Consider the following 26,343-nt stretch of genomic DNA (forward strand, 5'->3'; position numbering starts at 1 on the left):
GCGCAGGATGCCTGCGGAGCCGAGCGTATCCGTGTATTGGTGTTGCTGTATGCACGCAAATCGTGTATTGGTGTTGCTGTGTGCACACTAATCGTTTTAAAAACGTTAATCTGATGATCCGCTGATACGGTCTAATGTAAACATGGGCTAAGGTGTCGTTGAGGCATCATGTTGGTGTGGGTCACTGGAGGCTGGGTGTGAACGGCGAGTCATTAGGGTGATCAAAGGATTGCCCATTAGGGTGATCAATGGAAAGCTGACTCTCTCTGTCCTCCTGTGAGTCACCGAAAACAGCTGGGTCCTGGCGTACACCCAGCCGTCTGGGAAGAGTGCCCAAGACCGCACCGTAGATGGTTGATAAATGATGTCCTAGACCCCCACCTCTGCTCAGCGACGGCCGCCCCAGGTTGACAAAAATGGCTTCCCTTTGATCACCCTAATGGGCTTTCCATTGATCACCCTAACGGGCAATCCTTTGATCACCCTAATGACTCGCCATTCACACCCAGCCTCCAGTGACCCACACCAACATGATGCCTCAACGACACTTTAGATGAGCTTGTCATCAGAATTCTGATTCTGATCCATGAGAGGATAAATATCTGATACTCCCTATTAGTCAGATAGAACTGAGGAAGCCTTTCGGATGAGAGGTGAAACGTCTTCAAGAATCTTCAAGCAAGTCCAGTTGCCCTTTTCTACCACCCACAGTTTACTATGACCTGGATGATTGAGAATCTTCACAGACACGCTATACAAACAAACTTCACTTGACTTAATGGTACCTTTATTGGAACTATGAACCATGGTCACGTATACACCGAGGCTTTCTTTCACCCGTTACACAAAAATTGAGCTGTGATTTCTTTCAACATATGACTAGTGTCAGCTGCTATGTGGGAAGATAACGGATTCTGAACCCTCCAGATTTTTTGAGCAGAAATCTTCGTGAAGCTCGGGATGTGTCAAAGCTAATTCTATTCTATTTTTACAAACAACAATACAGAAGGGAAAAGACTCACATGCCTGGATGATTAACCAATACAAGCAGAGTGCCTTACTCTAATATGGGCACTGTGTGTTACTGTTAAATCCAAAATATTTCTGTGCAATAATGTAGCATCCTAGCGCCACAGCAGCTTTCAGTGTTTTGCATACTAGGTGCTGGAACAGGAGAGGCCTTAGTCCGTCAACTAAGTTGACCGTTTACAAGATGATAGTCCTACCATCTCTCCTCTATGGTTCCGAAATGTGGCTGACCTTAGGCCAAGTTTACATTAGACCGTATCTGTCTCGTTTTCTTCGCGGATACACTGTCCGTTTACATTAAAATGCCTGGAAATGCCGGGAAACGGGAATCCGCCAGGGTCCACGTATTCAATCTAGATCGTGTCTGGTCTGGTGCTGTGTAAACATTGAGAATACGCGGATACACTGTGCTGAGCTCTAGCTGGCGTCATCATTGGACAACGTCACTGTGACATCCACCTTCCTGATTCGCTGGCGTTGGTCATGTGACGCGACTGCTGAAAAACGGCGCGGACTTCTGCCTTGTATCACCTTTCATTAAAGAGTATAAAAGTATGAAAATACTGCAAATACTGATGCAAATACTGCCCATTGTGTAGTTATGATTGTCTTTAGGCTTGCCATCCTTCCACTTGCAAGTGGTAAGTGACGCGCATGCCCGACATGCACTGAGATCACACACACAGCGGCTCAGTCCCAAATCACTGCTTGTGCGCTATACTCGCGCGCTCTGTGAGCTGCGCAGGGCCGGAGTGCGCACCCTCCAGAGGGCACTCACTGTTCAGGGCGGAGTGATTTGGAGCGCAGGATGCCTGCGGAGCCGAGCGTATCCGTGTATTGGCGTTGCTATGTGCACGCGAATCGTGTATTGGCGTTGCTGTGTGCACACTAATCGTTTTAAAAATGTTAATCTGATGATCTGCTGATACGGTCTAATGTAAACCCCACCTTAGTCCACTACATCCGCCGTCTGGAAGTTTTACACCAGAGATCGCTCCGACAGATAATGAACATCAAGTGGTGGCAGCTTAAGACCAATGCTGAGGTCCTCCACCATGCCGATTCTACTGCCATCGAGACCATGCTTCAAAACAACAGACTACGCTGGCTCGGCCATGTTTCTTGGAATAATCAATTAGTTTTACAAAGCATTCCATAAGCCAAAGAGTCAATAATTGATGGACAAGATAAAACCCTTTCCTCATGTAGATGGCGTGCCTAAAAGCAGAGCCTAAAAGCATAGCTCCTGATGAGCAGATGAGCAAAATATTTGCAAGGGCACAAAATCAACCTGAATACAATAATAATAATAATAATAATAATAACGTAGCACCATAAATGAACCATGGAATTGTGTAGTGTTGTGTATTTCACATCAATAAATTGCTGCATTGTTCTGTGACAGCGAGAACAATAATGAGATGCATATCACAGTTACAAAGACATATTTATTCCTTTATGCTTTGAGGGTTCGAGCTGTGAGCTTGATATTTCAAACTTGATGTCAAACAGTTGTCTGGTTCCAACTGTCAACTGTCCAACAAGCTAGTGGACAAATAAAACTGTTTTAACTAGTTTTATATGAAGGTGTCGTGAACATTTTCCGTAAAATGTGTTAGTGAATAATCATACGTAATTTTTTTTTAAAAAAAAGCAAATTAAAATAGCTGCTGGATAAAAACCCTTATGTAGAAGAGCTCTGTTATTAACTCAGCAGTTATCTCTTGCTGGTTGAAAGCGCATTTTAAAAAGTCCAGTCCATACTTTTTATGTTCTGTTTTTGAAGAAACAAACATTTTCAGATTAATTTAATAATATTGGCTGGCACTGGGTGGCACGGTGGTGTAGTGGTTAGCACTGTTGCCTCACAGCAAGAAGGTCCGGGTTCGAGCCCCGTGGCCGGCGAGGGCCTTTCTGTGTGGAGTTTGCATGTTCTCCCCGTGTCCGCGTGGGTTTCCTCCGGGTGCTCCGGTTTCCCCCACAGTCCAAAGACATGCAGGTTAGGTTAACTGGTGACTCTAAATTGACCGTAGGTGTGAATGGTTGGTTGTCTCTATGTGTCAGCCCTGTGATGACCTGGCGACTTGTCCAGGGTGTACCCCGCCTCTCGCCCATAGTCAGCTGGGATAGGCTCCAACTTGCCTGCGACCCTGCACAGGATAAGTGATTACAGATAATGGATGGATGGATGGATGGATGGATGGATGGATGGTGTTGAGTGGTATATTAGATATATTCCATTCAGCTAGCATGATGTAGAATGAGTTGAAGATGAGTAGCTGAATGGAATATATCTGATAGACCACAAAAAAAAAGCCAGCCAATATTATTATTATTATATATACACATTAGATGGAGCAATTATAGATTTTATTCAACGAATAGCAGAAAACTCTCTCACTGAATATTCACATCAGCTCCGACGTGTGACGTCATGTTGTCTTGACGACCATGCAATATTGTAAACCATATTCAGTGCTCATTCTCCATTGGGTAGGAGTGACGTAATATACGTAGGATAAGTGGTATGCTAAGAATATTGCATGCTATTGAACCAAATGAATGAAACCCACTAGAAGGGAATAGAACACGTTTTTTACTCCATTGAAAAAGTGTCATGTTTGTATAATAATATTTAATATTCTGTAAGAGCAACTCAAAGCACAATTCAAATTACATGTTCATATTTACGAGAAATAACAACTTGCTCCTGTTTCTACAGCAACAGCTCATTCACAGGGATGTTCAAGATAGAGCTAAACCTAATAATAATAACAATATTAAGAAGAATATGTTTTTTAATAGAAAAGTGTTGTTATGGTGAAGTTTTCTGTAAGGAGGTTTCTGTACAGAAGGAGTCTCCAGTGTCAGTGGTTTGTAACAGTCAGTACGTAATGAAAGGAATTTGTTTCATGGACGTTACACAACTATAACGGGTTAAAAGTACAACGTGCTCATTAATAAGTTAAAAAGTGCAATTGTTGTCAAATGGATATAGTATAAGGAAAATAATCAAAATCAATGACCGCCCTGTTGTTGTTTACTTTCCCATGATGACAGCAAAGCCCATTGTGTTTTATTACTGGCTTGACTATGTCACAAAAAGGAAAAAGCAAAACGTGTTACGCAAGAATTGTGCAATTCATTCATAATCTTAAACGTGACCCCAAGTGAGCACACAGATAAAGGCTACGTTCACACTGCAGGCTGAAGTGACTCAAATCCGATCTTTTCGCCCATATGTGACCTGTATCCGATCTTTTATTGACAATATGAACGACACAGATCCGATTTTTTCAAATCCGACCCAGGCCGTTTGGATATGTGGTCCTAATTCCGATTCCTATCCGCTCTTTTCATATGCGACTTCAGTCTGAACCGCCAGGTCGCATTCATCCGACTTACACGTCATCAACAAGCCACAAACGTCACTATTCTGCGCTGAAGTAGGCGGCGGGTCTCTCAAAAAAAGTTACAACAACATGGTGCATAATCACGGGCGCAGATAGAGGGGGGGACGGGTGGGACTCGTCCCACCCAGATTTAAATTCACCTCGTTCGGTCCCCCCCCCATTTATAGGGAGGAAAAAACGTCTATGCTGTCTTTCTTTGCATAAGGCAAACCTCACGGAAAAATCAAAAGACTAATTACCATTCGGTTTATTGAGGTGCACAGCAGTGTATACATAGTTGCAACAACTCACATAAAACAAAGACTGATATTCGGTTGGTTGAGCTGCGCAGACTGCACAGGTTGTGAGCTCGAGCTTGGTTGCTATGGTAACCTACAACAAGTTTGACAGGCATATCGGGGTTGGTTTGCTGGCAGCTTTGTCCCCCCCAGTTTTTTGTCCCCCCCAGTTCAAAAAACGCATCTGCGCCCCTGCGCATGACATCAATGCGAGGGATGCTTCGGGCTGTGAAGGTTCTGAATCTTCTCAATGGAAGGACGCAGAGGTTAGGGAGCTGATTTCCATTTGGGGGGATACAGCTATTCAAGCTAGATTGGATGGGTCATACCGCAACCGGGCGGTTTTACTTCCGTAAACACTGGCCATGCTCACTGCGTGTGATGTCGTCGTATCCTGCAATGCGCATGCGGAACACTTTTAGGTCGCTTTTCGTTCATACTGAGGATCACATACAAGTCGCATATATTTGTTAATGTGAACGACCTCACAAAAAAATCGGATTTCACAAAAAAATCGGAATTGAGCATTAAGCCTTGCAGTGTGAACGTAGCGTAAGATTATGTTTCCTAAGACAAATGTCTTCGATCAACAGTGCCATTGTGTTACCTGCTGAAGGAGTGTGATGCAATCGTTCAGAGACCGATCGACAGCACAGACAAAGCCGTGGACCTCGTCTTCCTGTTCCATTGTACTCCAGTATCCCTGAGGAGGAAAAGTGGTCGTCTTCCTCCTCACTGGCTGTATGGGCATCGGTGGACGTTTATACGTGATGCCTTTTGCCTCCCGCCACTCTTTAAGTTTACGCCTGTTCAAGACATGTAGTTAGGAAACATACTCCTAACTTTACTCCTGCTTTTCCCTCAAAACAATTTCATTCACTTGGGCATATTAATTGGGTTTTCAATGCAAAGACAGAAAAAGAAATATAATAATCTGATTTTGGTCCAGGACTGGGCAATATGACAATATAATAGTGAGATCGTGAGAAATAATGCAGCGCTTTTATCTTTAAAGGTCTTGTGGGTATTATTAGTATTTTTATAACACTGTCTGACTCCATTGTATGGCTTCATTTATACTTCTGTGTCTTCGAACGTGCCAGCATGTGCAGCTGTAAGGTCTTAACTAATGTGGAACAAAACATTATACGAGTTGTTCTAGAACTAGTGGTACGTTTCGTGTCTTTGACATAAACCTTTTGTTATTTTCCACAAAAGAAATCTTTATTGAATCAGTTTTGAACAATAATGCAAATTATGACAAACTTTCACCAACAGCAATGCTTGATCTACATTTCAGACCCAATTTATCCATAAAACATTCACTAAATGACCCCCACCCCTCCCCCCACATTATCGGCCGTCTTCGACTCCTGATTCATCCGTTCAACTCAAATAAACATGAAGTGATTCAGTCTAACCGTCTGTTATTTTGGGGCTTATTATATTAACTGTCATAAAATCAATTGCACAGAAAGTCTATTTTCTGTATTATGTGAAATTTCAGTAATAAAATTTTTTTTTTTAAATCTGTCCCAATGTTCTTGTCAACTCTGTTAACGCTGTTATAAAACCACATAAAATCCACAAAGACTTTTAACAATAATACGCCTCACACCTGCACCGAGTGATGTCACTTCCTCTGGCGGGAAATTTCAGAAAGGCAGTGAGGTGCGTTATGTTTCTTCTCTTGGTAATTTGAACAAAATATTGAGGATACACCAAGAGGAGATTGATTATTCATCAAATCTGTTATTGTGATATTGGAGTGAATCTCATACATTTTTTTAAAAACAATAATATGATTAAAATCCATAAAATTCTGTTTCTATACATGCCATGTGGTAGCTAGTTTCAGGTTAGCATGTGCAGTTAAGACACAAAATGGTGGGGAAATGTCAACTCGGTTATCATCAGTTCTGTTAACGGATTGCCCAGCTTAATGATAACAGAGCTGACGACAGAGTCTACGCTTGAAATGAAATAAAAAGTCTCACCTTTTGCTGTAGTGGGAAGCTGAGAAGCCAAGACTGAATGTAATAAGGGCTTGTCTGCACACTACGTGGGGATAAGTTATGGTAGTATCTCCCTGAAATAATCCTTGATAGGCTTCCTGCGGTGGTGATGTATGCGTTGACGTCAGGTAGCAATCGCTTGGAGCAACTCAGCTGTTTATATTCTGTCACTACATCGTAGTTTTGCTAGTTTTACAAGTATTTTAGTGAATTTATCAATTTTTAAATAAGTATGCCTCAATGTGTAGCAGCGTTGTAGTCGAGTCACTAAACCTCGAGTCCAGTCTCAAGTTCAGAGTGTTCAAGTCCAAGTCATTAAAAAATATTTCGAGTCGAGTCCACTACTGATCCAAGTCGAGTCCGAGAACAAGACTCCAACCGCACCATTTGACGGTGGTTGTTTTAGCGCCATTAACATTAGTTTGTTCCTGAACATGACATATGAACAGGTGAATGTGCTTCTCTTTGTCAGGGAGTGTGAAATATTCTGTCAGAGATGGTTGGGAGATGGATATAAGTGCAGAAGGTGTGTTTATTAATACAAGTGAAGACGGTAAACAATCCAGAACGGCAGGCAAAATCGGAAAACGGTGAAACGGGCAATAGGTTGAGCGAGGCACAAACAGGCTATCGTAGACTCGGCAGGATCAAAGACGAGAAACAGGAAATCAGGGATCAGGAAACCAAACAAGGAAATAAGGCTCGGTAATGTGTCAGCAACGCAACTCAATACTTCGCAAAGTAAGTACGTTTTCACAGTTTTTATATAGGTGCACTGATTAAAGCCTTAATCCTGTGCTGATGCGAGTCGTTTACGGCGCTCGCGAGAGTCCGCTTGGCGCACACACTGTCCAGAGCCCACCCAAGAGTCTATCTGATGCACGCACCAAGGCACACAGATGTGACACTCTTGCACGAAATTAGTACAAAAATGAATGTAGATATAAATATCTTATGCCAAATTATTACGGCATGTTACAAAAAATAAAGAAAAAAATCTGAGTCCTCGTCTCCAATTTACGAGTCTGAATGCAGTTAATGCACAAGTCCGAGTCATCAGTGCTGTAGTCCAAGTCGAGTCACGAGTCCTTAAAATTAGGGCACGAGTCGGACTCGAGTACTATAAACCTGTTGTGTAGCATATAAATGCCTCAATGATGCTAAAAAGAAAGCACAAACTGGAACTAGACTGCATTTCCACAGAGAAAATGCAAAGTGTGCTTGATCAGCTGTGGCAACGTGTCACCAACAGAAACTGGATCAGACATGAGACCTCATGCTGCAAAATCTTTTTTACATGATCTACAGAAAGTGTGTGCAGTGTGTGTGGGTAATGTGTGTGGCTGCATGCTCTAAAATCTCAGTTTAAAATGGCTCAACTCGCAGCGCAACATGACACTTCACGGTCTAATTTTTTTTTTACATGATCTACATGGTGCTGGGGAGATTAACAGAGAGTGTGGCATGGTTTAAAACAGAGATTTTAGACTGTGAAGTGTCATGTCGCGCTGCAAGTTGAGCCATTTTAAGCCGAAATTTAATTTAAAATTATAATCATACACACTACACACACACTTTCTGTAGATCATGTGGAAAAAAAACAAAACAGTTTTCGCAGCGCGAGGTCTCATGTCTGATCCAGTTTCTGTTGGTGCCCCTCTACTACAGCTGATCAAGGACACTTTGCATTTTCTCTGTGGAAATGCAGTATAGTTCCAGCTTGTGCTTTCTTTTTAGCATCTATTGTGGCATTTATATGCTACACAGTGAGGCATACTTATTTAAAAACTGATAAATTCAGTAAAATACTTCTAAAACTACGATGTAAACAGAGAATATAAATAGCTTAGTTGCTCCAAGCAACCGCTACCTGACGTCATCACATACAGTATGTCACTACCACAGGAATCACATCTGGTATTCTAACAAAAATTCATTTTTCCTCGAACACTATTTGGTCTCCGAAAATTAAAAAGTTTGATCTTTGAAATCCGAGGCTACTTTTACTTAAAATAAGTTTGAGAATAAATCCGCTGGAGGATCCCTTTAAAGTAAAAAATTAGCCTTCAGTCGTTGTGATAAACAGTTGATTGGACATTAAAATCTTTCATTTTCCTTCATCAGTTTCTGTGTTACGGGATAAATAAAGCCATGTTTGATCTTTTTTCCTGGTTAGCCGTTATCACTGTTATCAAACTTCAATATTGTGACAGAAATCGAAAGCACCTTATTATTGCCATATTGCCCAGCCTGACTTCAATCAGATCAAAACATTTCATAACGACCTTTACTTACAGTCTCTCTTCTTGAGCAGTGGTTAGTTTATTTCTAGCATCCAGGGGAACAGTCCTCACACCATCTGTCCCAGGACTGAATGTTGACTTGGGAGTCTTCGGCTGCACGGGCCCTCTGGTCAGGCTAGACGTCTTGATTGGGCGTGGAAGAGTCTGTGGCACTGGAGCTTGGACAGTGGGCTTGGAGGGAAGTGTAAACGTGGTACGCCGTTGCTGTTGATTCGGAGCTGCTTTTTTAACACTGGCCACAGATGCGCTGGTTGATTTTGAAGTGTTTTCGGTTTTAGGAAAAGTCGCCAAGAGGATTGATCTTTGCCTGGCTGTGACTGGAACACTTTTGTGCGTTTGAGTAAACCCTGGATTATTTCCTCCCTTGTTTGATAATCGTGTATCCTGGGAATCAATCTTTTTTTGGGTCTTTCCTGATCTGTCTGGCTTTGCTACTGGATACCTGTTCACTGGTTTCTTCAGATCAGTGTGTGTTTTATTGAAATTGTTGCTTTCCTTGGTTGTCTTCAGCGTCCTTGTGGCCTGTTTACTAATGAAAGATTTTGTTGCTGTACAACTTGGAACAGTGTTGGTTCGGCATTCGTTCGCAGAAGGACACTTGACTTGAGATTTGTGCGCTACCGTTTCAGAACCAGTGACCAAACGGCGTTTTTGAAGGTCTGTCTTGACGATGTTTGTACGTGTATTCGTTGAAGACCTGTGAAGAGGTGGTGCTTGGCTAGACACAGATGCTGGACCCTTCTTAATATTCTTGTCTTGCTTTGGAGCTGTGATATTTGTGTGTAGAGCTGGTTTATTTTGCTGTTCTTTTACAGTAGAATTTCGAACCGCACGAGCTGTTTCTGTGCAGTTTGTTGTTGGCTGCTTAGAGGATATTTGGGAAACGGTGGATTTGAGTGGTAAGTGTGGAAAAACAGCAGATGAGACTTTGGGGAGGGATCTTAAATTCCTGTTCTTTTCTGCCAATGCTTTTCCTTTTGGTACGTCTTTCTTGGCACCTGTGGAACTGGGGGCTGAGTTCTCCTTTCCTTTTGTGGACTATGCAGAGGAGAAAGGGGGGAAAAAGTCAAAAAGTCTGCTGAAGAAACTACTGCTCTATGGATCAGTTCAAGAAAAAGCTTCCTCAAGGGTTCTACTCTTATTAGAAAATCTAAATTTTCTGTAACTTATATACAGTATATAAGGTGCTAGAAAGACTCAAAGCTGCCAACAACTTAAATATAACATAAATATATATGTGTGTGTGTGTGTGTGTGTGTGTGTGTGTGTGTGTGTGTGTGTGAGTGTGATGACCAGTATTGTTTATATCGTTTATATTGTCTGAGTGTTTAGTCTGTCTAGTTCTTATCTAGTGTTTATACTGTTTATTTATACTGTTTATATTGTTTGTCTGAGTGTTTAGTCTACGTCTAGTTCCGATTTAGTGTTTATACTGTTTATATTGTTTATTTGTTTTTTCAATTATTCTATTTTTATTTTTATTTATTGCATTGCCTGTTTGCACCGTGGGTCAGAGAGGACTAAAATTTCATCTGTGCTGTATGTCGAGCATGTATAGCATATTTGACAATAAAGTTGACTTGACTTTTATGAGGTAATAGCAAAAAAATAAATTAAGAATTTTTTTGGACATTTTCCCAAAATACGTACAGGAATGCACATAGAAATATAGATATTTATTCTATCCACATTCACTGGATATGAATAATCGTGTGCTCTGATTGGCTACTCTACTACTCGGCTATCAGCTCATATACCGTGAGTAGAGAAAAACAAAATGGCAGAGTGTGGTGCTGAAACCAACTGAGGATGAAATAAAAACTCTACTCAAAAACAAAACCCCAAAAAATACCAAAAAAGCAACAAAATATGGAATAAAAGTATTTGATGGTAAGAACGTATCTTTTTTTGAATTTTTCAAGAATTATTATGGCATTTTTCACAAATTGCTCCTGTCATTTCGCTGGTTTGTTTACATTCTAAGCGGAAATGATTTTGTCGGACGTTTTGCATAAAAGTTTTTATTCATCGAATTTACAAAAAATAAAAATAAAAATACTCTGTCAAAATCCAGTGAATGTGGATAGAATAAAAGAGTTATTCCACTCAATCTCATCGTACATGGCTTATAGCTGATTCGGTGCTACGTGCCTCGTCAGCTATCAACTCGTACAACTCGATTTCATGGAATAACTGTTAATTATTGCTTGCTCAAATGTTCTGTGCTTCAGTTTGAGTCCATCTCTTTGCACTCAGACTGCTTTTTTGTGCTCAGGAAACTTCTGCTCACAGACTTCAGTGCTCTCTCTCTCTCTCTCTCTCTGACTCAGATTTTTGTGAAATGATCTTATCAAAATTCATTGACCAAGAGAATACAAAGTATGACACTGATTAATGAAATTATCACTGCCTTCTTGGGTGTGTTTTATTTGCGGGCGTGCTACTGTTTGAATAGGTTCATCCACTCCTGTCAGCCAGGAATTTAGTACATTATGTCCAAGTGACAATGGATATTGTTTTTCTTTACTTAGTTGAGTGGCTCTTGACATCATACTGTATGGATTACTACTGTGGAATAGGGCTATTTACTCTACTTTTTTATTATTTACTATTGATTGATTGATTGATGATTTCAGACGTATTAAAAACTTTTGACAAGGCACACCTCTTAATTGAAAAGCATTCCAGGTGACAACCTCATGAAGCTGGTTAAGATAACACCAATCGTGTACAAAGCATCATCAAGGGAAATGGTGGATATGCCACAGATTCTAAAATATCAAACATTGTGTTTTTTTAACGTTTTTTTTTACCACATAATTCCATACATGTTCCAGATGTTATTTCATAGTTTTGATGCCTTCAGTATTGTTCTACAAGGTAGAAAATACAAAATACAGAAAAACCTATGAAAGGCTAGGGGTGCACAAACTTTTGACTGGTTTGTTTGCTAGATGATGAAGAAAAAGGATGCCAGTTTTACCGGAAGCACCTTTAATGAGAACTGTGGGTGGTAAAAGAGAGCAACTGGACTTTCTTGTCAAGCAAGTCCAGTTGCTCTCTTTTACCACCCACAGTTACTATGACCTGGATGACTCTTCACAGACTTTAATGAGAACATACAAATCAATGCGAGCTAGCTAGCTATACTGTATTCCCTTACAGAAAAAACACATAAACTTCACATGTGATTTTTCACGTGATCACATGTGACTTTTGCACATGTGACTTTAACATGTGATTTCTCACATGTGAAATATGTGGAAAATGTGTTTTGCACATGGGAAACATGTTATTTGCACATGGGAAACGTGGTTTTGGCCCAATTTTATATGAATCACATGTGGTAACATGTTTTACACATGTGCTCTACATGGTAACATGTTACAAAATCTGATACCATGTATTCCACATGTGATTACATGTGGTAACATGTGATCACATGTGAAATACACGGGAAATTCATGTGTTTTTTCTGTAAGGGTTATTTCTGCACATTCACTGGATACGAGCAATCATGCGCTCTGATTGGCTACTCTACTACTAGGATATCAGCTCATATACCTTGAATAGAGGAAAAAAAATGGCGGCACGTGTTGCTGAACCAACGAAGGCTGAAATAAAAATTACTCGAAAACAAAACCCAAAGAATACAAAGTATAAGCAACAAAATATGGAATAAAAGTATTTGATGGTAAAAACATATCTTTTTTAATTATTTTTCAAGAATTATTATTATCACGTTTCACAAATTGCTTCTGTCGTTTCGCTGGTTTGTTTACATTCTAAGCGGAAATGATTTTGTTGGATGTTTGGTATAAAGTTTTTATTTATCGAATTTGCAAAATATAAATATGCCGTTTCTCAAAATCCAGTGAATGTGGATAGAATAAAACAGTTATTCCACTCAATCTCATCATACATGGCTTATAGCTGATTCGGTGCTACGTGCCTCGTCAGCTATCAGCTCATGTACGACTCGATTTCATGGAATAACTGTTAATTATTGCTTGCTCAAATGTTCTGTGCTTCAGTTTGAGTCCATCTCTTTGCACTCAGACTGCTTTTTTGTGCTCAGGAAACTTCTGCTCACAGACTTCAGTGCTCTCTCTCTCTCTCTCTCTCTCTCTCTGAGTCAGATTTTTGTGAAATGATCTTATCAAAATTCATTGACCAAGAGAATACAAAGTATGACACTGATTAATGAAATTATCACTGCCTTCTTGGGTGTGTTTTATTTGCAGCCGTGCTACTGTTTGAATAGGTTCATCCACTCCTGTCAGCCAGGAATTTAGTACATTATGTCCAAGTGACAATGGATATTGTTTTTCTTTACTTAGTTGAGTGGCTCTTGACATCATACTGTATGGATTACTACTGTGGAATAGGGCTATTTACTCTACTTTTTTATTATTTACTATTGATTGATTGATGCAGGGATGTGATTTGGGGCTGGTGAAATTATCCGAAAATTTTAGCCGGGGGTCTGGGGGCCGCAGGCCCCCAGCTGGTCCAGGGCAGCACCCTGGTGGGGGGACAAGTGGGGAAGCCCCCCGAAGCTCCTGGGTTTTGGGGTTTTCTGACTTAAAAATTGTACTAAAATGGCAAGCAAACACACAAGAAAAAACTTGTCATGATTAACAAATTCAAGCCAATTTAATGGTCAACATGCAACTCTGACACACACACACACACACACACACACTCTCGCTCACTCGCGCGCGCACACACTCGCTCGCGCGTGCACGCACTCTCTCTCGCTCGTGCTCTCACTCCCGTGCTCTCTCTCTCACTCGCGTGCACTCTCATTCGCGCACACTCTCTCTCACTCGCGCACACACACTCTCTCACACACACACACTCTCTCTCACACACACACACACTCACTCACACACACACTTTCACTCACACACACACTCTCACTCACACACACACCCCAAAGAACCAGCGCGGCAGGGCCCGCTAGCCCCGCGCCTTGGGACGTAATTCGCCCCGCGGCGAGCCGCGGGGCTCCGCTTAGGTTTCGTTTCTATCCCGGGCTCCAGCCCGACTTTGGACGCTTGTAGCTCGGGCAGGGGAGGTCCCAGTATCCCCAAACTTGACAGCCAGAGACCTCTGCCCTCTCCCCAAAGAACGAAATCGCTGAACAAATGTCTCACAGTCTCATGTCCAACGTCTGTAGCATCCTCTTTCTCCAACCATTCCCAGCGGAACTTGTTTTTCACTATTCTGTCCATTTCTTTAACTCGATTTGCATCTTTACGCTCGATCACGGAGGCTGCCATCTTTCAACTCTGTTTGAAGCGAGCTTACGTACAGCTATCTAACAAGTGCGTTCATTGGTTGTTACAGAGCGATGGGCCAATCACGTACCTCGTTTCATCTCAATGACGTAATTGCGTAAATGACGTAATTACGTCAATGAGATGAAATGAGGTACATGATTGGCCCATCGCTCTGTAACAACCAATGAATGCGCTCGCTTCAAACAAAGAGTTGAAAGATGGCAGCCTCCATGATCGAGGCGTAAAGATGCAAATCCGAGGCTGCCATCTTTCAAACAAAGTCGGAACGAATAGGATACGAATGTGGATTTGAGGGAAAAATTGGAAACTTTTTTTTTTCAAGTTTTGAGGTGAAAAAAGCGGAATTCCGCGCATTCGCAGAAAAATCACATCCCTGTTGATGATTTCAGACGTATTAAAAACTTTTGACAAGGCACACCTCTTAATTGAAAAGCATTCCAGGTGACAACCTCATGAAGCTGGTTAAGATAACACCAATCGTGTACAAAGCATCATCAAGGGAAATGGTGGATATGCCACAGATTCTAAAATATCAAACATTGTGTTTTTTTAATGTTTTTTTTACCACATAATTCCATACATGTTCCAGATGTTATTTCATAGTTTTGATGCCTTCAGTATTGTTCTACAAGGTAGAAAATACAAAATACAGAAAAACCTATGAACGACTAGGGGTGCACAAACTTTTGACTGGTTTGCTTGCTAGATGATGAAGAAAAAGGATGCCAGTTTTACCGGAACCACCTTTAATGAGAACTGTGGGTGGTAAAAGAGAGCAACTGGACTTGCTTGTCAAGCAAGTCCAGTTGCTCTCTTTTACCACCCACAGTTACTATGACCTGGATGACTCTTCACAGACTTTAATGAGAACATACAAATCAATGCGAGCTAGCTAGCTATACTGTATTCCCTTACAGAAAAAACACATGAACTTCACATGTGATTTTTCACGTGATCACATGTGACTTTTGCACATGTGACTTTAACATGTGATTTCTCACATGTGAAATATGTGGAAAATGTGTTTTGCACATGGGAAACATGTTATTTGCACATGGGAAACGTGGTTTTGGCCCAATTTTATGTGAATCACATGTGGGAATGTTTTACACATGTGGTAACATGTTTTACACATATGCTCTACATGGTAACACGTTACAAAATCTGATACCATGTATTCCACATGTGATTACATGTGGTAACATGTGATCACGTGAAATACACGGGAAATTCATGTGTTTTTTCTGTAAGGGTTATTTCTGCACATTCACTGGATATGAGCAATCATGCTCTCTGATTGGCTACTCTACTACTAGGATATCAGTTCATATATCTTGAATAGAGGAAAAAAAATGGCGGCACGTGTTGCTGAACCAACCAAGGCTGAAATAAAAATTACTCGAAAACAAAACCCAAAGAATACAAAATATAAGCAACAAAATATGGAATAAAAGTATTTGATGGTAAAAACATATCTTTTTAAATTATTTTTCAAGAATTATTATTATCACGTTTCACAAATTGCTTCTGTCGTTTCGCTGGTTTGTTTACATTCTAAGCGGAAATGATTTTGTTGGATGTTTGGTATAAAGTTTTTATTTATCGAATTTGCAAAATATAAATATGCCGTTTCTCAAAATCCAGTGAATGTGGATAGAATAAAACAGTTATTCCACTCAATATGGTCGCACATGGCTTATAGCCGACTCGGTGCTACGCTCAGCTCATTTACGACTCGATTTCATGGAATAACTGTTAATTGTGCGGAAGCATGGTGTTTACACCCCTACTGAGAACCTGTGCCCGTTTTCCATCACAAACTTCTGAAGATCACCGTGTCGTGCTGTCTGCCGGAAAAGTCCTTCTAATCAGAAACATTTTCAGGAAGACTGTGTGAAAACAGGATTTGACCATTCAAAGTCTGTACCTCACTACTCTGGAATGATCCAAATTCAGCACATATAGATCATTAACAATGGAAACAATGACAAAATGTGGCATGATGGTTCATTTTAGCGAGTCCCAATATCCTGCAAATTGTTTGTTTTTGTTTTTTCTCAGACATGTGGGATTCCGGTTTCTTTCTGACTGTGGTATTTAAACTTACAGTGTGAGATTGTTGCACTGCTCCCAGGGACTTCGTCACAACAGCACTGTTCCTTAGATAAGGCCTTGAAATAAAATCAAGAAAATAATAAATAATAAATCAAATAAGGAAAAGACACTTGTCCTTTCAACAGGATTAAGCTCTTCAAACTGTAAATGACTTACTTTGGATTGGGCGGTTTTAACCGTCCTTTCGCTGCCAGATATTCGGCAAGTTTCTGCTTGCGGATCTCTGTGAAGTGACAAGATTTTGTGAGAACAAATTGTTTTTCATGCTGTAGTCATTTTCATAATTTAAATTTTAAAAAAATCACTAAAAAAATGTTAAGTACACCCTTACATTTATCACACTTTCAAGTACATAAAATTAGACTCCGGTTTTCCAAATGAGGTCCCATTTATTCGAACCTCCTGCAGGTGGAGGTGCGAGTAGAACCCGTCTTATTTAAACCTGACATCTAGGGTCTGGTGTTTTCTTTTCTATGGAAGTGTGTGGTTTAATCATGCCAGTATCTAAAGAGCTCTCTAAGAACCTCAGAAAAAAGGTTTTGGATATCTAAGAATCTGGCAAGGGATTTAAAAAGAGCTCTAAATGATTTATTTCTAATCATTCTACTGTAAGGAAAATCATCTACAAGTGGCGTAGATTTCAAACAACTGCCAATCTGTCCAGGACTAGAAACTCAGCCCCAGCAAATTCACCCCAAGAGTAGACTGTTTGATGCTAAAAGAATTCTCCAAGAACCCCAAAATTTCATCATTGGATCTGCAGGTAATTCTTGCAGCTGTTGGTGTGAAAGTGCACCCATCTATAATCAGAAAGAGATTGGACAGATTTGACCTGCATGGGAGTCAAACCAGGGAAAAGTCTTTGCTGTCCAAAAGGAACGTTAAAGCAAGATTACAGTTTGCCAGTGTACACATTGCTGGGTTTCAGCCACGTGACTTTTCTTAGCAGTTTTACTGGAAGTGAAATAGCTGGTGGTCTAAACGGCTGCTGTAGTGCAAACAACTAGCGATAAGTTACCAGAGTATGCTCGTAATCTAGAAGCCACTGCTGGCTTTAGATATATTCAGAAGATTGCTATGTGCAATGGAATCGACCCCTATGGACCCTTTTCACGTGACGTCACAACAAACGCGGCTGCCATTTTGGACATGTACTACCAGTAGTTTACCACAGCCAACATTGAGGAACGGCAGCAAAGAAAGTGTTTATTTTCAGCAAGACTTCCATCATGCCACTATATTGTTGTGCACCTGGATGTAGTAACCATCAACACACAAGGCAAGGGTTATCATTTTATCGGATCCCGGTAGATGCTGACCGACGGAGAAGATGGATAGCAGCATACCAACGCTTGTGTAGTGACCACTTTGTTGGAGGTAAGACGAATAAAATTAGCCAGAAAAGGCATTACATTGCTGTTAACATTCCATTCTAGTTTACTGTAATTATGATCTGGCAGCTATTTACACCGGATCCAGTGTAAATAGCTGCCGGCGCCAACGTCCGAGGTTCCGGAGCGCGCTAGCTCGCGGCCGGCCGAAGCGCGCTAGCTTGCGGCCGGCCGGAGTGCGCTCCGGCAAGCTCGAACGTTGGCGCCGGCAGCTATTTACACTGGATCCGGTGTAAATAGCTGCCAGATCATAATTACAGTAAACTAGTAAATACAGTTTTCTGCATCTCGCTCCTTTTTCATGTTTGTCGCCTTCCTCGCATTCAAACCGATTCGAGCCGAAGTCCACTACATGTCCAAAATGGCGGTCGCGTTTACGAAGGTCACGTGACTGAAAAGGGTCTATAGACTGGGAAAGAAGGATTTGTCATACAATCTCGAAAACTGCCCTTCAGTCGAGTTCCCCGACATCTCGAACTATCTGGTGTTGCAGACGTCCTTCTACACCGCAAAACAGATGAAACCATGGAAGAGTACGGAGGCTTACAACTTTTTTGTATGCGGCTGGGTAAAGGACCTCGCTATCAAGTCGCTGGCCAATGAATCCTGTATTGTTTTTGCCCATGTAAGTATTTTTTTTTAAGTTTTTTGTTCACGTCTTTACAACGAAGCGCTGCAAGTTGAAGTGTAAACAAAGAACAGTTGGCTTGATTCTCACTTGTGTTGGCTCTTATCTCTCAGGTAAATCATTCACAAAGATCATCAGAAACCCCTTTAAAGACCTGGATCTTAGTTAAACAAGACGGAGAAGTGATCACGGCGCATTGTAACTGTACGGCTGGGGAAGAATTTTGTCGCAACCTTCATGCATATGGACTTTGTGAGGAGTAAACAAAGAAACAGCTGGGGACTTTAGCACTTCATTACTAAAAAAAGTACCGTAAAATAATGACACATATCAAGAAAAGTACTTGGACAACACTATGGACATAGCTGAGAGGGAAATACAAACCTTTCACCAAGTGATCACTGCAAACTCGAGCGTGCTTCGACTCAACTCCCTTTGATTTCAGTGAGAGGTTCGAAAGCCACATTTCTCGACGTCTTTTTGTGAAATCCTGTGTTCATTCACCCTTTTTTATTAGTTCACGGGGAACCCTGAAGAAACTTTTATCAGTTTCACGGTTTGATCGGTTCGAGCAACCTAAAACAATGCAAGCGTAAGGCATTTTTCATGCGAGCAATGCACCTTCTCCGTACAAACGCTTTGTCAGCAGAGCTTTGGTAGACAACCAGCTAAAGTTTTGAATAACTAATGTGGCGAAAGTGACGTCACGTGAAACCCAGCAATATGCAAAGCCCAGGGGTGGGTTTCTCAATAACATTGCACTTTACGGTTAAAGAGTGAGTTTAAAGATGCTCTTAAGCAATGTATGTTGTTGTACGTGGTTTTCCTGAACTCACTCACAAGAAGGAGCCTTAAGAGCAACTGTGCCAAGAGCTTCTTTGCAATGGGTGTCCTCAATATAGGCATTAGTACTTGCTAAAGGCATTAGTAGTTGCTAAATCCGGTCGATGAGGTCACATGGCGTTTGTTTTTAACTAAAAATCAATGAAATATAAAGTGTTAAAACATGTTAGTATAATGTATCAGTGTTCAGCATTACATATTGCAGGGTTCTCCAGAAAATCTGAAGTAGCCGGATTAAAAAAAGTAGTAGGCAGCTCTGGAATTTGTGGTGGCGAACCAAAGGCATGCTAATGCTAGAGGGATCTGGGGGCATGCCCCCCTAAAAAATTTGAAATTTACATGTCTTCTGGTGCATTCTCAGCTAATAAATTACTGACCATTTCCCTGTAAAATACTTCCAAAGTATATATGAAATTTCCCTCCAGATGTCTGCATGCTTGGCTTTCTCAGTTACCCTCTGTAGTACACTGCCTGACTCTGTAACATAACTACATGCACTATGGTGTGGTCACGTGGTCCAGCTCAGCCAATCAGAGCACGAGAATCGATCAATAAATATGGCGAGGGCTTCCGGTGGCGCGCTACACGGCATGGCAGCATAGTCATTGAGCTCCGGGCATCAGCCTTAAATTCAGTTTTCATAACTCATTAATACTACACACAAACGAACAAATTGCATCTTGCTTCGATGATGAATGGGGACAAAGTCAAGAAAGGAGGGTATGAACTACGCAGTAACTTTGAAAGAGAATCCAAGATGGAGGCTGAAGCTAGCAAAACTCCAAAACAAGATGGAGGCCACAGAGAGACCGAAACTTTGGATTCAATACGCATGGTGGTGAGTGAAGTTATGACTACGGGAATGGCAGCGCTCCAGGCCGAATTGAAAAAAGACCTCTCAGACTTCCGCACGTGCTTCAGGGAAGATATTAAAAAACAAATGGATGAATTTATATCAGAAGTAAACCGGAAAATACAAAATGTGACAGGCCAAATTGAAGGGGCAGTGGAACGCGTAGGCCAGATGGAGGAAAACATGCTCAACATGGAAAGATGGGACATCGGAGTCAAAGATACTCTCACCCAGCTGCTTACTAATCAGCGGGCGCTACAGGAAAAAGTGACCGATCTGGAGGGGCGCTCCAGGCGCAATAATATCAGGATCTATGGCGACGCCGAGGACACGTCAGCAGTGACTTTTATTGAAAACTTCATCAAGACAGATCTGGGGAGCGAACTTGGCTGTGGACTGGGGATTGAGCACGCACACCGCGCCATGGCACCGAAACCACCACCGAGTGCCCCACCACGCTCAATGGTGGTTCGTTTCCTCCAGTTCTCTGTCAAAGAAAAGAAACTTCACGGCGCCTGGAAAAAAGAGCTCCATGTCCAAAACAAACGGGTGTATTTTGATCATGATTATGCAACTGAGGTGCAGAACAAAAGGAAGGAAATATATACCCATCAAGAAAATACTACGAGATAATGGCGTACGTTTCCAGACCCCACTAACAAGAATGCGTGCTTTTTTTGAAACGGGCCCTGTAATGTACAACAGCGCTGCACAAGCAGCAGAAGACCTGCGGAGGAGAGGATATACGGTGGGCGAGATCCCCGGCGGCAGGACCAAGAGCAAAGACATCTCGGAAGAGACGCTGGCTCAGCGTCTACCCTGGAAGACAACGGAGGTCGGACCCGGTGGAGAAAAGCACCGGTTCCAGGAGCAGATTCGGGAGAAGTTGAAAGAGTACCGCAAAACGGAACCAGGAGCCACAGCAAGGGATGAGTGAGACATTTAATCATAATTTCGCCATTATCTCATTATAATGATGTTTAGTTAAAACATAGGCTGATGCCCACGGGCAAAAGACAGAGCCACCAAACTTTCTTTTTTTCCCACTACTGAGGGCCCCACTTTGTGGCCAGCCCCCTCACTGTCTAAAGTGACATGACTGCTTTTCTGATGGCAGTTCAGTTCACTGTTTTACAAAGTTTTGTTCTATGCTGTACTGTTTGTTACCAATGGTCCGGGGTGACACAAGAATGTCTCAAATGTAAGACTGACACATTATCAACACTATAATATACTGTCTCTGAATGTGAGTGGGCTGAATAACCCGGTCAAAAGAAGCAAAATGATAGCTAAAATAAAAAGAGACAAGATAAATGTGGCATTTTGGCAGGAGACGCACCTTTCAGGTGCCAAACATGAAAAACTTAAAGATGGGGTTTAGAAACACCTTCTTCTCATCATATAAGAAAGGAAAAAGAAGGGGAGTAGCTATGTTGATTTCAAATACTGTCAAATTTGAATTAATATCCCAAATTAATGATAGAGAAGGTAGATTTGTTTTGGTAAAAGGGAAGATAGACCAGAAAGAAGTAACATTGTTTAATGTCTATGCTCCCCCTGGGAGCAATATAACATTTTTCAAAAGGATATTTGAACTAATTACATCACAAACGTACGGGACTCTCATTTGTGCAGGAGATTTTAATATACTTCTGAACCCTTCTTTAGATACAACTAATAGAATAAGAAGAAGGAATTTGATTGAAAAACGCATAAACAATGTACTGAAAGACTTGGGACTTATTGATGTATGGTGGGCTCTGAATGGTTCAACTCCAGGTCATACTTTTTATTTGGCTAGACATACAGCCCATTCAAGGATTGACTATTTTTTCATGTATAACAAAGATCTACATAGGCTGAAATATTGTAGAATAGGTCAGAGGGATCTTTCAGACCACTCAGGGATTTTTCTAACTTTACATTTAGATGGTAGACAGCGAAAAACTTTGTGGCGTCTTAATACCGGTTTACTAAATGACCATACCTTTAGAAATTCAATGGAGAAGGACTTGACATTATACATGCAGGATAATAATAATGGTGAAGTAAACCCCTGTATATTATGGGATGCAGCTAAAGCTGTTCTTAGGGGGAAGATTATAGCCAGGACAGCTGCACTTAAAAAGATGAAAACCCAAAAATTAATTGGTTTACAGGAAAAACTGAGAGACCTGGAACAAATACACATAACAAATAAAGAACCCTCGATTATACAACAAATCAGACATACTAAACAGGAAATAGATAAAATACTAGGTGAGGAGGTGGAGAAAAATATAAGATTCATGAAACAAAGATATTATGAGGCTGGCCCTAGGGCTGCAAAATTGTTGGCTTGGAGGCTCAAAAAACAACAGGCAGAAAACACCATCCACAAGATTAGAGACTCTACTACAAATAAAATTACTAACAATTTGGAAGGCATACAAAAAGCATTTGAAAGATATTATAAATCCTTATACTTTCAACCAGAACAGGTTGATAACCACGCAGCTGCTGAATTTCTGAGCTCCTTAGACCTTCCCACACTAGGTAAAGAAGCTAATGATAAACTTATCTCACCAATAACAAAGGAGGAAATAAGTAAAGCAATCTCAAGTCTGAACGCTAACAAATCACCCGGCACGGATGGCTTTCCTCCAGAATGGTATAAGTCTATGAAAGATCACCTGCTCCCTTATCTGGAGTCTAGTTTTAATTACATTCTAAAAGGAGGCTCCCTCCCTCCCTCCCTCCTGGAGAGAGGCCTTCATATCTGTGATCCCCAAAGAAGGCAGGGACAGAGTGGACTGTAAATGGTACAGACCTATTAGTGTTTTAAATTCAGACTATAAATTGTATGCCACCATTTTAGCAAAAAGAATGGAACCTGTAATGCCCCGTTAATAGACGAGGACCAAACGGGATTTATAAAGAATAGGCAGACACAGGACAACATAAGAAGAGCCTTACATACCATCGAACAGATTAACAAAGACCAAATTAGTGCTATCATTCTCAGTTTAGACACGGAAAAAGCGTTTGATTCAGTTGGGTGGGAATTTCTGTATTTAGTTATGAAGAGATTTAATTTTAGTAAGGATTTTATACGCTGTATTCAGGCACTTTATGCCTCCCCCACTGCGAGAATTAAAGTTAATGGCAGTCTGTCTGATTCTATAACTTTACAACATGGTTGCAGGCAGGGCTGCCCTCTCAGCCCCAACTTATTTAATTTATTCATCGAACCTCTAGCCCAAGCAATACGTCAGCAGACAGAATTAGAAGGTATTTCCATGGGAGAAGGGGAATATAAAATAAGTCTGTACGCAGACGATGTATTGATCACAATACAAAATCCTAATTTAGGCCTGCCTCTATTAATGAAAATGCTGAAAACATATGGGGAATATTCAGGATATGTTCTAAATATACATAAAACACAGGTTATGACATTTAATTACACACCTACAGAAGAACTCAACGCAATGTATAGTTTTAATTGGAGCGCACCCTGTATTAAATATCTGGGAGTGAGTTTGTCTAAAGACATGACACAATTATTCAATATTAACTATAACTGTATTAACAAAAAAATATATGAAGACCTTGATGGGTGGAGCCTGCTGCCTCTTGACTTCGGTAGCAGAATTAGATCAATAAAAATGAATATCCTTCCTAGGTTATTATATCTCTTTTTATCATTGCCAGTGGAAATCCCTCTGAAACAATTCAGAAAGTGGAATAAACATATTTCACGATTCATCTGGAATAAACAGAGATCAAGGGTTAAATTTTCCACCCATCTTTAAGGGATTACTATTTAGCAGCCCAACTGAGACCCCTAGTATATTGGTGTAATTCTTACGAGGCTAAATGGAAAACCATGGAGTTATCATTAACAGAGGTACCAATACAATCACTGCTTGGTTGTGTGGGAATGGAGGAAAAAAATATTACATACGGAGAGCCAATGGGTTAACTGCTCATTGAAGGTATGGGTGGAGGTGGCTAAAAAATTTGAACTCCAAAAACAGATAAAACTACTTAGATGGCCAGCATATGACCCTGAATTCACACCAGCATTACTAGATCATAGGTAATGTATAAACAATGGACCTATTATTGTTAGAGTCTGAAAGTCTTGAACTCTGGCCACCCACTGGACAGTTGTAGTACTGCGGGTGTGTTGACAGTGTGTTTGTTTTGATGTCCCATGTGCCCTTTGTTTTGGTCTCCTGCCACGCCCCCCTCGTGCCTCACCTTTGTCACCTGACTCAATCACCATTGTAATCAGTGTCAACTGTTTCTTGCTTAATTCGGTGTGCTGGACTGCTACTTAAGCCCTCTGATCGCCTGACCTTGACTCTGATGTTTGTGAACCTGTTTTTGCCTGTGAAGATTATCCTGTTTGTCCGTGAGTAACCAGTGGAATCTGGAATTCTGCTTGGAACCTTTGAGTTTTGTTCTTATGGATTTTTGTGGACTGCCTCAATGACTTTTTGAATCTGAAAGTACTACTACTAACCTCTGTGCTTTGCTGGATTTTTTGTTGGATTTTTTGTGAACTGACTGAGTAACTTTGAACACGAAGCCCACAGTGATCTTCTGTGCCTTTTTGTTTTTGGACGTGTTGAGGACTGCATTGAAACAATCTTTTTACCTGCCCTGACCTTGTGACTGTGTTAAAAGAATAAACCTGCCAAACTGATCTGCATTTGGGTCTCTGTCTCTGAAACCTTACAATGGTGTTACTGCTGTATGCAAAATTGCTAAAAACTGGGAACTTAACAGCTTTAATAATTTATGTCAAATGTATGGACTAGGTGGACATGACTTTTACAGGTACTTACAGTTCCATGACTATTTTTGTAAAAAAACTGAAAGGTTGCAACACAGCAGAGCCACCAGCAATTATTCACATATTTATGGATGCATATAACTCCGGGAATATTAAAGGACCCCTCCTAGAACTGCCAGCTTATTGGGGTGGAGGGGTTTGTGTGCTTGAATGATCCTAGGAGCTATGTTGTCGGGGGCATTACGCCCCTGTCAGGGTCTCCCAAGGCAGACAGGTCCTAGGTGACAGGCCAGACCAAGAGCAGTTCACCAAAACCTTTATGGAGAATCAATCAAGGACCATGACATCGCCCGGTATGGCGCAGCTGGGGCCCCACCCTGGAGCCAGGCCCGGGGTTGGGGCTCGTATGCGGGCGCTTGGTGGCCGGGCCTTTGTCCATGGGGCCCGGCCGGGCTCAGCCCGAAGAGGTGACGTGGGCCCGACCTCCTGTGGGTTCACCACCCACAGAGGTAGCCGTAGGGGGCCGGTGCAGTGTGGATTGGGCGGCAGTCGAAGGCAGGGGCCTCGACGACCTGATTCCCGGACACAGCGGCTAGCTGTTGGGACATGGAATATCACTTCGCTGGGGGGGGGGGGGAAGAGCCTGAGCTTGTGTGGGAGGTTGAGAGGTACCGGCTAGAGATAGTTGGGCTCACCTCCACGCACACCTTGGGCTCTGGAACCCAGCTCCTCGAGAGGGGCTGGACTCTCCACTTCTCTGGAGTCGCCCATGGTGAGCGGCGGCGGGCTGGTGTGGGCTTGCTTATAGCTCCCCAGCTCAGCCGCCATGTGTTGGAGTTTACCCCAGTGAACGAGAGGGTCGCCTCTCTGCGCCTTCGGATTGGGGAGAGGGCTCTTGCTGTTGTTTGTGCCTATGGGCCGAATAGCAGTATAGAGTATCCGGCCTTCTTGGAGTCCCTGAGAGAGGTACTGAGAGGGGCTCAGACTGGGGACTCCATTGTGCTACTGGGGCACTTCAATGCTCACGTGGGCAACGACAGTGACACCTGGAGGGGTGTGGTTGGGAGGAACGGCCTCCCCGATCTGAACCCGAGTGGTGTTTTGTTATTGGACTTCTGTGCTAGTCACGGTTTGTCCATAACGAACACCATGTTCGAGCATAGGGGTGTCCATAAGTGCACGTGGCACCAGGACACCTTAGGTTGGAGGTCGATGATAGATTTTGTTGTCGTTTCATCTGATCTCCGGCCCTATGTCTTGGACACTCGGGTGAAGAGAGGGGCTGATGTGTCAAGTGATCACCACCTGGTGGTGAGTTGGATCCGCTGGTGGAGGAGGAAGCCGGACAGACCTGGCAGGCCCAAACATATGGTGAGGGTCTGCTGG

At 41.8% G+C, this 26,343-nt stretch overlaps 1 protein-coding gene across 1 annotated transcript in view; it reads right to left on the minus strand.

Annotated features, from left to right (window-relative positions):
* ckap2l (cytoskeleton associated protein 2-like) overlaps positions 1-26,343 on the minus strand; it is a 127,725-nt gene that overhangs the window by 40,002 nt on the left and 61,380 nt on the right. The window contains exons 2-5 of the mRNA XM_060907411.1: positions 16,616-16,682; positions 16,452-16,515; positions 9,031-10,076; positions 5,328-5,526 (exon numbers count right to left, since the gene is read on the minus strand). Of these exons, the coding sequence (XP_060763394.1) occupies positions 5,328-5,526; positions 9,031-10,076; positions 16,452-16,515; positions 16,616-16,682 (1,376 nt within the window). The remainder of the gene's footprint in view (positions 1-5,327; positions 5,527-9,030; positions 10,077-16,451; positions 16,516-16,615; positions 16,683-26,343) is intronic.

Source organism: Neoarius graeffei, chromosome 24 (genome assembly GCF_027579695.1).
Source record: "Neoarius graeffei isolate fNeoGra1 chromosome 24, fNeoGra1.pri, whole genome shotgun sequence".
NCBI lineage: Eukaryota > Metazoa > Chordata > Actinopteri > Siluriformes > Ariidae > Neoarius > Neoarius graeffei.